The following is a 13501-nucleotide window of genomic DNA, read 5'->3' on the forward strand; positions in this document are numbered from 1 at the left end:
CAAAATAGAAGTAGCAAATGAAAACTTAAAAAGCTTACTGGCACAATGGTACAATATCAAAGTTATGTTTGAAAGAAGCAGCTGCTTTCCCTCTGAATCCTCCCCCTTCTTTCTCGCGCCTATCTTTCTTTTCTCTTTTAGTAGCCTGGTTTCACCTTCTTCTAAATGACTTCACCTGTAGTGTTCAGCCTCAGCATCAAACTCAGCAACAAAGTTTGAAGAGGAATTATTTTTGTCTATCCTACTGCAGAATAAATATTCAGAATCTCAGGGATTTTTAATTTTTTTGTTTTGCCAAACATAAGATTGTATGCAAAGTGAATCTCTTTTACACCCCGGATTATGAGAGTCATTATTTTTACCACATTAGCTGGAAAGATGAGTGTAACATTACACCATTCTCTTCTCACAGAGAAATACTATGAATAAAGAGAGACATTGGTCAAATGATGTTGTTGACAACAAATGTTCTCCTCGGGATGCAGAGACAACCTCCACAAATCAGAGCTGTGTATGATGTCAACAAGACGTATTGGGCTGTAAATCAAAGACAGATCTCAGCATGGGGGGGTGAATGAGGCGGGCTGTTTGTGAACAAAGGCAAATTGCTTTGACCCACTGGGGCAAGAAGTGCAAGGTCTTTGACTGACAACAGTAAGTAAATTAGCTAGTAGGCTGCCAGACACAGGGGAAGGTGGGTAATTGACTTTTATCTTTTAATTCTCCTTTTCCCAACAATGAGATGATGTTTACATACAGTAATAACCTTCAGGGTGTGAAAGTCAGCGTCTGTGTGTGTCTCCAGGGGTTTGACCAGCACAAGTGAGAGGGAAAACCTCTGACTTTACCCTGTGGGCAGCCGATAGCTGGGCCTCACACCATCCCACTCAATGTAGACGTGGTGCTATTATACTGAGCACCACACTGACACATGTCACACTGCCTTTTGATCAGCAAACATTCACTGACACATTCTTTCAATCTTATATATCTGTTTTACAAGGCTGTAACAACGAAGAAATGTTGGATTTAAGAGGATATCGACCACTTGTGAGAAATCAAACATCATTGTCAAGAGATTTAGTGCTAATCTGCCTCACAGCAGAGACAATTATATTACCTTCCACACATTCTGCTAGTCAGGGGATTTCAGACCAGTTGTGGACGGTGGAGAATCATTTTCAAAAAGAAAAATCTGAGTTGTTTAGATCAAATTGACTTGACTCTGCAGTGCAGATCAAACTAATTAGTCCACTGGGGATTGGTCTATCAGTCCTATTGTCCTCAGCCAGTGCTGTGCTATTGATCCAGCCAGTCAAGTCAATCTAATCAATCAATTTGCAGCAGGCCCAGTGACAGGACCCACAGGTGACAAAACAGAAGTCTGCATGTAGTGAATGACTGCCGGCTACAGTATAAGCCCTAAAATCTAATGTTAAAACTATCTTACATTACATAATCAGATATGTTCCAAATTAATTTAGTTTGCAGGGAAATATAAATGAAAATGTAAATATTAAACTCCTGTTGCAATGTAGCCTTCACAGAACTTTTAACAAAATATTTTACAAATCTGTTTATAACACCGCTGTTCTATCATCCTTGGGAAAATAACTTGTCTTTGCTCACTGAGAACATCACTGAGTGCAGCACAGGGATGAGAGAAAGCCTGTGGAACAGAGCGCTCCTATTGGCTGCTGCTCGCCTGTATAAAGAGCCGCAGTGGCAAATTCAATCAGATCAACTGCGAGCATACTCTGAGAACCAGACACACAGGTCTCTCCATCAAACTGGGACGGTTTTCTGCATTGTTCTGCTTCTTGTTTTTGACATTTTCTGCAAAAAATACGGGATCATCATTATCACCATGAAGGAAAGGAGAAATACACAGCCGCTGGTGGTTAGATGTAAACTGGTTCTTGTCGGAGACGTTCAATGCGGAAAAACGGCGATGTTGCAAGTCCTGGCGAAGGATTGTTATCCAGAGGTATGCTCTAATGTAGCTCGTGTTAGTGAAAAATGAACTAAACCTGTATGCCCACAAAGCTGTTGTGTATTAATGTTGATAATCAGAGTGTTACGTTCTCTTAAAATGATTGCATGTGGCAGGAAAAAAGAGGTGCGCATTTTGCAGACAAGCACAGTTTTCATGCGCATTTTCATAAAATTTCTTCCTCTTGGTTATTTAAAAAAAATACTATTACCGTAATACCTTTAGATGCATTAGCCTTGATTTGCGTCAATGGAAATGTATTGCCTACGCATTTATGATTGTTTCATGTTATATCAGCCTGTGTTTAATATGTTTTGCAGCTGCAGTGATTCATGTGATTGATCGGAAATTTGTTCAAATTGAGGATTTTTTAAATGTTTATATATGGCTTATTATTTAATTGAGTCCTCAGTGCGTGTTTTCGTGTTACACTAATTAGCTAGATCAATTCCATTACCTGTAGCTGACTGACTGACACCTCCCCACTAATGGCACCATGTTGCTAATTGCTCCCCAGACCTACGTGCCTACGGTATTTGAAAACTACACAGCCTGTCTGGAGCTGGAGGAGCAGCGAGTGGAGCTCAGTCTGTGGGACACTTCAGGTAACTGATCACATTTCTCTGTCTGTCTGGCCTATAGTGGCCTGCCATTCTGCCTGCAGCACTGAAGAAGAATGTAAGGCAATGCGCTGTGAATGTAATGAGCGTCTGTCTCAGCTGGAAGAGCTGCGTCTTAGAATTTCTTCCAAAATATTCTTCTTTCGGGAGGAAGACTTGTTATAACCCTGTCCATCTTGGAATAAAAGAGATAACATGAAAGTGGTGTTTGATTACATACAGGCTAATGTGCATGCTTCATACTCTTTGTTGTCATCGATCATTAATGCAAAGGCACACAACATGTTCACTTGTTGAACTGCAGAGACTCAGTCATATTTCAATAATCTTATATCACCTGATGCTTTTTGCACATGGAAGGATAAAAGATTACCAGATCTACAAGTGCATTTTTGTGCCTAATATGTTTCACTGGAAACTAGGCAGAGAGACAGGAATTATTCCGCTTCACTTGTTGTTGCTGACTTTGTGCATCATATGTTCATTTACACTAAGCGTGAAAAAGAGGGTCAATGTGTCAGTGTGGATCTCCCCGAGGATCTGCTGCTCTGAGTGTTGACCTGGATACTGTGAACACGGGTCTGACTGCAGCACCTGTTTGATTCCCTTCATGCTCACTGCACAATGGTTTCTCTCTCCAACCCACATCCCTCTCCATCCACACTCTTGCCAGATGTATCCCAGCCTCACTAGGTCACCGTGGCGAAGCAAGTTGGCTCGTGGCGCACGTGTGTGTTTTCTTGGATGCGTGTGTCGGTGTACAACAAATCCTTGATGTAACAGACCCACTTGTGTGAGATGATGCAGCATTTACTGTGTTCTCACTGCCCCCCCCCCCCCCCCCCCCCCCCTTATCTAAAAGCAGCAACAGGAAGAGAAAAAACAAAGTGAGTGTAATTCCCTCCCCCGACCAAATCCTGCTTTTTAATCCTAGACTGTGGACCTTTGGTCTGGCCAGCAGGAGTGGGCCTGGTGCCGGGGGATGATGGGCACACAAGAGGTTTTCTGGAGCAGACAGACAGGAGGCAGCTCAGAAACTCTGGTGACCTGCATTCGCCTCCATATGCTGCTCAGGGTCACTCAGCAGAACAGCATGATGCAGGGGATTAAGAATTTGAATAGGTCCACTGGGCCACCCCTTCTGTGTGACCCAATGAGTTTGGCACACTTTCTCTTTTTCTCTGTTTTTACTTTGTTCTTCCTTTCACTTGTATATGCAGTTTCCATTTACACATCTGTCCTGCCCGTCTTTCTTTGTTTCAACTCTTTTCTTCCCTATGTTGACCTCTGTCGTTGTAGCTTCCTCATTATCCATGCACAATCCAAAACTGCACCAGTTTGTTTTCATTTTATTTGCATTACAAGGAACAATGAACATACACAGTACAACAGTTCACACATGCATTACAGACAGTTCACAGAAAGTTATCATGGCGAAGTGAATATTTGTATTTGCCAAAGACTGAATTTTCACTCTCTTGTTCCACTGAGAGGAGAACCTCCTACCCATTATTTGTTATAGATGAGTTTCATGTATCTCGTGTCAGGCTCCAGGTGATGGACGACAGGCAGAGGGGCTATTGGTTGGTCACACCGTACACTTTCTTCTTTTTATTGTAATTTGCTCTAATTGCGTGGAGTTGTGCCACTGCGGCCCCACCACACTGAGAGGGTCTCCTCATTATCTCCACTCCCCTTCATTGATTGGACTGACCTCATCCCCAGCTCCACATGGCAGGCAGCTCCTTCTCCCAGACCCGCCATGGATTTACAGACTAAAATCAATCCACCGCTTTTAATCAGCCTGGTCCGATTGGACATACAGGGAGGAAGAGAGAAAGAGGGGAAGGCAAACACTGTCCGGTGGCTGTAATTCATTAATAGTGAATAATGGATCTCGTTATGGTGTTAGTGGGTAATTTATTTCAGGTTGAATGTTCTTGCTGATAAAGCCTTTTTAGAGTTTTAGAAGATACCGTATACATATATAATCATTTATTGTTTGATTAATGATTGAGATTTCTAATGAACCCAATATTCATTAAAGCTGATGAAACAATCTGTATGATTGTAAAGAGAGCCATTGTTAATAGACAATTAAATGTTAGATTAGAAATGATAAATGACGGATGTATGTGTGTATATGTATATATATATATATATATATATATATATATATATATATATATATATATATATATATATCAGTAATTTATAATGACCTCTCAGCTTTTAGTCATTTTTAGGGTTGAGTCTGTTTTAGGGCTGCAACTATTTTATTAGTATTTTTCTATTACAAATGCATTAAATGATTAAACGATGCATTAAATCACTTAATTGGTTCATCGTTTCATCACAAGTTCAGTTTTTAATTAAAATAAAAAATAAGGCTTTATTTTAATTAAAAAGAGTATATTAACGGCAGATTCATTCCGACAGGTTGGGTGACTTCATTGCTATACTAACAATTTTTACATCTGAGGCTCTGACTCTGACTTGGTGATAGAATACGAGTAGAGTGCACTTTTAATTCAATGCACATCTAGGTTTTAGTTGACATTTTTTAAACCATCTGTTTAAGTCTACTTCAAAATCCAGAGTGTGATGAGCTTTGACAGTGTCAATTTACAAAGTAAAGCTTGTTAACAGCTCAGATGTGGTGATGCTCAGGAACAAAGAGCGGCCCTCTCTCTCCCTGCAGGGGTCTTCAGCAGTGACTCTGACTGGCTCTGACATGTGAAACCAAGGAACAACTGTCTGATGCAATGTAGTGTGTTTTTTTGCCTGGTTGTGAAGTCCGTAGTTATCAGCTGCAGCAGCACAGCTCCCGGTCAGCTCAGTGTGGGTGGAGGGGCAGGGCTACTCTCATCCCCAAATCTGTGAGTCATCCCGTTTCTGGATCATTAATCTGTCTGACCCCTGCATTCTCGCTGTCGGAGAGGAGTGTGCTAATGATGAACACGGGCTATGTCGCTCAGCTGATTTAGCACACATTTACAAAAATCTCAGTTTCACTCATGCACACACTGAAAAAGCCGATCCTCCCCTCCCCCACCTGTACACAGCTCCAGCACAAGGCCCGTCGTCTCGGCCTGCGAAGCCTACTTCTACTCTGGACCAATTTCCACCTCGACACTTAGCTCTGGGCACCGCACCATCAAGACGGATGGAGTGGAGCTCAGCCGCAGGAATTTAGTTTCTTTTCCTTTCATTCCCTAGTTAGTCAGCCTCACTCTCCGTGTTTCATGCCTCACAAACTCTCCATCTGTTGTCGAGGCATGCGGTTGAGAAAAAGGAAGAAAGGGAACATTTGGAGCATGCCTAGGCTCTGCATGTGTATTGATCTAAAGCCATTCTTTGGATTGTTGCATTGGAGAGAAGGAGGGAAGAGAGGGAAGAGAGACAGAGACTGGTATCAAACTGCAGGGGGTGACGGATTAATAGCATAGGAGGGCTCTTTGTGATCTCCCTCAGTAGGCTACACTCCTGCTTTCCCTCCTCTTTTCCCTACTGGCTTTTTCTTGCCACAATGGAAACAGTTATTTCTTTCAGGATTAGAAACTGGGTCCTGGAGTGTCGGGAGAGTGCTGCCAAGGCTGCTACTGTACCCAAACAGCATGCTGTGGAGCTTCAAATACTAATATTTACACATAAATATAATTGTTATTTGGATAAATACACTTACTGAATCGTGCATCCTTTGTCCAAAATAGATACGACGTTCTCGATGTCCCCTCCATCTCCCCACCCTCTTGACAGGGTAACTCATTTGTCGGCTTTAATTGCAAAGTCTCTTGGACCCCCTGTGCTGCTTTCTATTGATTGCTGCATTTAGATCAGTGGTCATTTAATGCAGAATCACACCCAGGTTCCCGGCTGTGTGATAACCTCTTCAGGGAGATTGAGAAGATTTATAGAGCATCCTACCTCTGACTCTCCTATGAAACACCTCAGAGTCACGCACACACACACACACACACACACACACACACACACACACACACACACACACACACACACACACACACACAGACTCACAATCCCAATGATGTTAATTGTCTCACAGATGTGTGTGGCTTCTTCTACTCGTGCTGTAGGTGTAAATGTTGTTAGGGCAATAATGTAATTTGCAGTCTTAAGGTGGCAACGTCTGTCCTCTTTGTAAAGATACAGACGTAGTTAATCATTTACTTCAATCAGAATGTTTCAGTTGATTTGGTACTTAAAAGTAATTTCTTCTACCCAAAGGCACAGTAACAGAGTGTTAATACAACAAGCATGTCCCTTTGTTCCTATACTGCGATGTTTACTTTCTGCAGGACATTGAGCCCTGAGGAATTTCATCACAGCTTGTCATTATTCCTCTCACAGCGCACGGCAGCTGGCAAATTCAGTTTTGCCCTTTGATAATGTGGAAAATCATTAAGTATTCATGAAACTGATCTGTATTCACACATGCATGTTGTGTGCGCTTTTTCATACGTTTTATTCGGGTGCATTGTTTTCTACGCTGTAAATCAATTACAATGCTTGTGTAATATCTAATGAGTGATTACACAGACTGCTTTTGTTATCTATAGCTATAAGAGGAACACTGAATCCCTTTTGGGATTCACACAAAGCCTAAAGTAAACATGTTAATCCCATTGAGCTGCTCCTCTTCTGTTTCATCTGATCACACCTCTGGCTGCTGCCAAATCTAAGTAGTGAGTCTGTGTGTCATTAGGTGTGGTGTTGCCGTGTGTGTGTCTTTGTGTGTGACGAACGTATGTCTGTGGACTCTGTTGCAGAGCAGAGGAATGTCCCCAACAGTAGGTGGGTGGGCAGCTAGTGGTATAAAATGATTGATTGGCAGTTAAAGCAAGCCTTTATAGAGAGGTGGGAGGAATGCCTGATGTAGATGGTGGATTCCAAGGCTGTTGCTGTGGTAACAGAGGGACTGGAGGTATTGCGCGCCGAGCAGAGGATTTTTGGGGGGGTGGGTGGTTTACTTAAGGATTCTGAGCATGAGTGGGAGCGTCTGCCTACCCCGAGCCCCACCGTTCCACTTGCGTAATCTACTGCAAGAGAAGATCAATGAGGATTTAGTGCTCGATTGTCATCTTCTCTCCCTCTGAAATGCCAGCAGAGGAGATTGGAGCAGGGGAAAGAGCAGTTTCAGGGACAGCAAAGTGAGGCTCAGCAGGAGAAGTGATGCCGATTGCACATAATCCCTGCAGCTGTATTTTCTCGTTCTGCTTCAGCCGCTCTGCTGCTCAACCCCCTTTTTGCTCTGACCAACTGCCTGTTGTCACAGCAATCGATTCCTGAAACAATATCCACTTAAAATGAATGAATCATTGGCTCATGTCATTCACTCTTAAACATTTTACAGAGGAAATTTAGCTTTGCCTTTGTACCTTTAGAATGAAAATAAAAAATATCAAAAGGTCTTTTTCCATTAAACATTTAGGAAGAAACATAAAGAGGAACTTTACTTAACTTGCACACATATGCAAACTATAAGTATGTACCATTTCACCATGAAGATAAGGAAACCATTGAGGACCTTTGCCAATATTTAAGATTCCTCTCAAGCGATGTCTCACAAGTCATGAACTCATTCTGCTTTGAGTCCCTATGGTCAAATGGGGCTCCACTGAAGTTATTGATGGCTCACAGAACTACTTGAAATCAGACAGCCTGTGTGTTTTTTCAAAGTTTGTCTTGTCTTTTATCCATATTAACAACTCTCTGTTTTCTGCCCTCTAAGGTTCTCCATACTACGATAATGTGAGGCCCCTGTGCTACAGTGACTCAGATGCAGTTTTGCTGTGTTTTGACATCAGCCGTCCTGACACTGTGGACAGCAGTTTGAAGAAGGTAATAGCTTCAGTACTTCTCTTTACATCGTAATTATCCTTTTTACTTAATATCAGCAATTCCTTCAAATGTAGCCTGTTTTCATGAAATCATACCACAGCAGGACTGTGTAATATATATATAGAAGTCATTATTTGTACACTTTGGCAAAATGATTCCATTGAACTGATTGTTCTTTCGTGTCCTCAGTGGAAAACTGAGATCCTGGACTTCTGTCCGAGCACACGGATCCTGCTCATTGGCTGTAAGACCGACCTACGCACAGATGTCTGCACGCTGATGGAGCTGTCCAATCAGAAACAGACTCCCATCACCTATGAGCAGGTGAGACAAAAGAAGTAACACATAGAGTTGGTCAGGAATATAGTCAACGCCGGATTCAAAACATTAACAAAGCAGGTATGACAACCACACTTAAATGGTACAGCTAACAAAATGTGTCATTTTGTAGATTTATTTTATGTCAGGGCTGAGCGGGATGAAAAAAATTAGCAGCAGATCTTCTTTTGATACATCTCACCTTGCATATGGAGCTGTTTTTTCCAGCTGGCAATTCTCAAGTATTTCAGAATCCTTTTAGTAATACAACTCATTTATTGCTTGAAAAACTTGCATTATGATTACAATGGCAGTTGATAAACTATAAATATCAGTCATTTCTTTTCTATAATGACAAAGGGGTCAAGAATATAACGAGTCTTCTATTGTTACCTCGAGTCGATGATGGCATGCTTCCTCGTTTTTGATTTCACAGCCATTATATGAGCTTCCAGGGGCATTTCTGCCTGCGATACACTACATGGTGATCCCTAGTTCAAATATAAATCAATGAAAATGTATCAAAGGAGGTTATGAGCAGCACCCTTCATCACTCATCACATCTATTGCAGGGTTCTGCTATGGCCAAGCAGCTGGGTGCAGAGGCTTACCTGGAGTGCTCAGCGTTCACCTCGGAGAAAAGCATCCACAGCGTGTTTCGCACCGCGGCGATGGCCTGCATCAACAAGCTGCAGCCTCTCCCAAAGCCCAGCCCCACCCGCCGCCTCTCCAAAAGACTGCTCCACCTGCCCAGCAAGTCGGATTTGCTCTCCAACACCTTCAAGAAGGAGAAGGCCAAGAGCTGCTCGGTCATGTGAGTGGAGACCTCTTGGGTTACAGTCCTCTCATGCAACCCCCAGCCCCCGCCTCTTTGGTCTCGGGGAAGGGGGGGTGGGCACGATGGTTTTATCAGGGCTTCCTGCTGAATCCTTCCCTTACCCCCCCGGAAACCAAACACCCCTCAGAAGAGGTGGACACTTCGCTGTCCACTTGCTCCTGAACCTTTTAGCGCACATCCATATTTTTCCACTACTGTTTATCTTGCTTTGGAACAAACAATATCAGTCAAGGTTTGTTCATCGAGCTATCATTTTTTCACCTGTAAACCGTATGCAACTACAATGGTGTTACATCTGTCTGATTTTACTATCTCTAAGCACATGTTCATTTTGTCCAAATTGGAAATGTGCAACGTGTGACGTTAAATCTTGTGATGTAAATGCCTCTCAGACAATTCAATGGATATTTTTCTAAGTACAAAAATAAATCTAGCATGAAACCGTCAGGAATTAGCAGCATCCTGCACATCCCTCTTAGTTAGGTGTGTGAGGTGTGAAATAGCTTGTTGCTGGTGTCCCCATTTAGGCCTGTGAAAGCGCAGAGATGTAGAGGGAGTAGTGGGACAAACCACAGTGAGAGCTGTTACATAGAGAGTGGCTCTCATTGTCTCAGTGGTGATGAGAGCAGGGATAAGAGCTGTGAGTGCTGGCTGCTGTGCAGACAGCAGTCTCGACCGTTTCAACCTGCATGGATTGTCGATGCATGGTTGTGTAGCTCTGGACAGCAGTGCTCCACAGATCTCAGTGGAGGAGGCTGAAGAGGCTCTGTGCATACGACACGACTTCCAAAATGAGGACATGCAAAAATAAATAAAGAGAAGTTGAGTTGGGCTTCCGGTGTCTCTGCTATCACAGCTGAAGTCTATTTCAAAATGCTATCTACGGTAATGGGGCAGACATATTTTAATGGATGAGAAAAGATGCTTTTATACAAAAAGCATAAAAGCAGTTCAATGCCAGGCTGTCGAGTGTTATTTATGAAGCTGGGGCTGGTTATTGATGTCAGTCAAAGTGTAGAGGCATATTTAAAAGCATAAGATAGCGCCTAGCTAAGTCAGGCCGACAGCTAATGGGGAAATCTGGTTTGCAGTTTCAAATATTCTTCATAAAAGATTTGTAGCATTGCGTTGTTGACAGTTTTTCAACAATTCTCAAATGGTATGCAGTTTTGAAAAATGCCTTTCATATCATGTTCCCGGAAGTCATTGAGATGTTTTGACTTCTGTAATATGCCTTGTGGATTTCTCTCGTTGGCAACAATCCAGTGTAGCACTCCCAACCTGACTCTACTCTTCCAAGATGACTGTAGTTTTTGTTAATCTATTGACCTCCAATAAGCAGCACTTACTGTAGGTTACAATGGCTACGAAGCAACAATTGGACCCTTTTCTGATCTTTAATCTTTGGCTTTATGGTTATGTGTGTATGCAGCATTGATCTATGTGCTTCTAACCATAAAGCAATAATGATTTAAGTGCTTGTGATGCAAGGTAACCTGTGCGGCAATAAAGATGCAGCTTTGTGATTACTGTCATGCTTTAGCGCTCCATGGACATCCATGTTATAGACTGAAACCATCTCTGCTGTACAAAGCGGCTGCTGATCTGTGTTTGCCACTACTCCTCCGTGTAAGCCACTGGTATATAGAATAACCAATGACAATGTCCTGCTTTAATCAGAGTATGTGAATAATGGGAATGAAGCTCTTTGAGTTGGAGATGCTAGCCTTAGCTGTCAATTTTACATAATCATAATAGAAAGGTATTGAGGCAGCATAGGACTTGGATAAACAGTGAGTCAAAAGTGCAGTATATGCTTTTAAAATTGGGAATCTACTTCAAAAGTCAAACAATCATCTTGTAAAAAGGGCTAGTGTGTGGAAAAAAAGGAAATAATGTGAGCAGAACAAGTAATGAAAATGCACAGGCTGGCCCTGTCCAAAGAAAGCTATTTTTCCATTCTTTGTTCATTTAGTTGATGTGTTTTTTCTTTTTTGGTATTTAAAAGCATGATGTGAGTCCCGGTGTTGCTCTGGACAAATCTTTTTGAGATGGTTGTAGCGTCTTTATGGAGCCGTGGACTGCCCCCGGTAGTCGAAGGAACTTAACGTGGTGATTTGCACAAAGGCTTCGAGTTCATATTCACACACCAAATTCCTCAGCATTGCCTAGCAACAATTCAGCGTAGGAATCAGAGGCTGGCTCCCGGGTTGGTTGTGTGGACAGAGACGGTTGGCTCACAAGCAGACATCCCCACATCCATTATTACAGCGTCAGTTATGCATTTATTGCCTGGCTTGTTGAAAGAAAAAAAAAAGTCTTGATATTTTTCTTTGCGTTAGGGAGCTGATGCCAGGCCTTCTGATGATGGGACAGGTGGGCGGACCATGTCAGTTAATATGCAGCCTTTGTGTTGTAGTCAGTGTGTGGTACAATGGTGCAGTCAAACTCCTAAGCATGTCCTATTAAAGTTGTATGATTGTACATACCGTCTCTTGTTTTATAATCATTGTAAGACATCTTCAAGGATGTCACATGAAAATATTGTTGTTGATGTGAATATTTATTTGGTAGCTATTTTTGCCTTTTTTTTATTGACATGTACATTTGTTTAAAATCTACTTTGGAAATGTTCCTTTTTTAATTTTTTTTGTTGTTTTGAGTTTTTGTTTTGTTTGTTTTTGCCGTGTTGAATAAAGCTTGCCTTGTCCGGCACCCTTGAATTGTCGTTCTCCTGTCATTAAATGGTTAACAATTCCTTACTAAAAAAACCTCCATTCTCTGTAATGATAATGATATTCTTTTTAATATATACCCAGTTTCACAGTGTTGTCATCAATCATCCGAATAGGAATTCAAATATTTACTCAAGAATCCTAATACAACAGCTAGTGGTGACATTAATTATGTATTTGTATATACAGTAAAAGTTAATACATCAAATCTTTTCAAAATACATTTATACACAAAATATAATGAAGTACACCCACTTTGTAAACTCAGAGTGTGATTCTATGAAGAATCATAACAGATACAACATGTTGCATGTTGAGATGCCTCTTACAGTGACATGGTATTGACTTTCCTCCAGTTCTCTTACCTTCAGCTTTTTTAAACATTAGTATGATATACTTATTTTGATTCATAATTTAATCAAACGGTTACATAGAATTGATCAAAGAGCTTTACGCATGTTTAAAAAAACATTATACCCACCTAATTTAAAACATTCTCATTTGTCTGATCACAAACTTCTGAAAGTGTTCAAATTAAAGTGAACAGATGTCTCCAGTAATATATGACTTCAATCATCTCTTTACGAAGTGATGAGCTTATCTTTTCCACTCTATCAGTGCTAATAATTCCTTTAACAGGCTCTGTGTCACCGCATGCATGCAGAGCATGTCTCATTAAGGATAGAACACATTTAAATCACGATGGATGAGGGATTACTGTCATTTTCGTTTACTTCAACGCTGAACTAAGATCATAGTCGCTGATTATCAGGGGGTTATCATCACAGACTGAGAAAAGTTGGTCAGGTGTGTAACTGGCAAATGATTACAGTTAAAACGTACTGTATTAAATATAAGAAGGATATAAGATAGGAAGGTTGAGAGAGAGAGACAGACAGAGAGCGAGAGAGAGAGAGAGAGAGAGAGAGAGAGACAGAGAGAGAGAGAGAGAGACAGACAGACAGACAGACAGACAGACAGACAGAGAGAGACAGACAGACAGACAGACAGACAGACAGACAGAGAGAGAGAGAGAGAGAGAGAGAGAGAGAGAGAGAGAGAGAGAGAGAGAGGATGGATGGATGGATGGATGGATGGATGGATGGATAGATAGATAGATAGATAGATAGATAGA

General features: G+C 41.6%; 1 protein-coding gene across 1 annotated transcript; it reads left to right on the forward strand.

Moving 5' to 3' along the window:
• The first annotated feature begins 1756 nt into the window (after positions 1 to 1756).
• On the forward strand, positions 1757 to 12354 carry rnd1b (Rho family GTPase 1b). Its single transcript, XM_029435339.1, has 5 exons — positions 1757 to 1987; positions 2511 to 2598; positions 8366 to 8475; positions 8665 to 8799; positions 9366 to 12354. Exons 1-5 carry the CDS (start codon positions 1868 to 1870, stop codon positions 9609 to 9611), a joined length of 699 nt encoding a protein of 232 aa, XP_029291199.1. The 5' UTR covers positions 1757 to 1867; the 3' UTR covers positions 9612 to 12354.
• Positions 12355 to 13501: the final 1147 nt, after the last annotated feature.

This window comes from Cottoperca gobio, chromosome 7 (genome assembly GCF_900634415.1).
Source record: "Cottoperca gobio chromosome 7, fCotGob3.1, whole genome shotgun sequence".
Taxonomy (NCBI): domain Eukaryota; kingdom Metazoa; phylum Chordata; class Actinopteri; order Perciformes; family Bovichtidae; genus Cottoperca; species Cottoperca gobio.

Excerpts from the sequence above, each read along its gene's own strand:
- rnd1b (XM_029435339.1), top strand. The coding sequence starts at position 1,868 with ATGAAGGAAAGGAGAAATACACAGCCGCTGGTGGTTAGATGTAAACTG. Across the intron at positions 1,988-2,510 it reads CGAAGGATTGTTATCCAGAG|ACCTACGTGCCTACGGTATT; the intron begins GTATGCTCTAAT and ends ATTGCTCCCCAG. Across the intron at positions 8,476-8,664 it reads TGGACAGCAGTTTGAAGAAG|TGGAAAACTGAGATCCTGGA; the intron begins GTAATAGCTTCA and ends TCGTGTCCTCAG.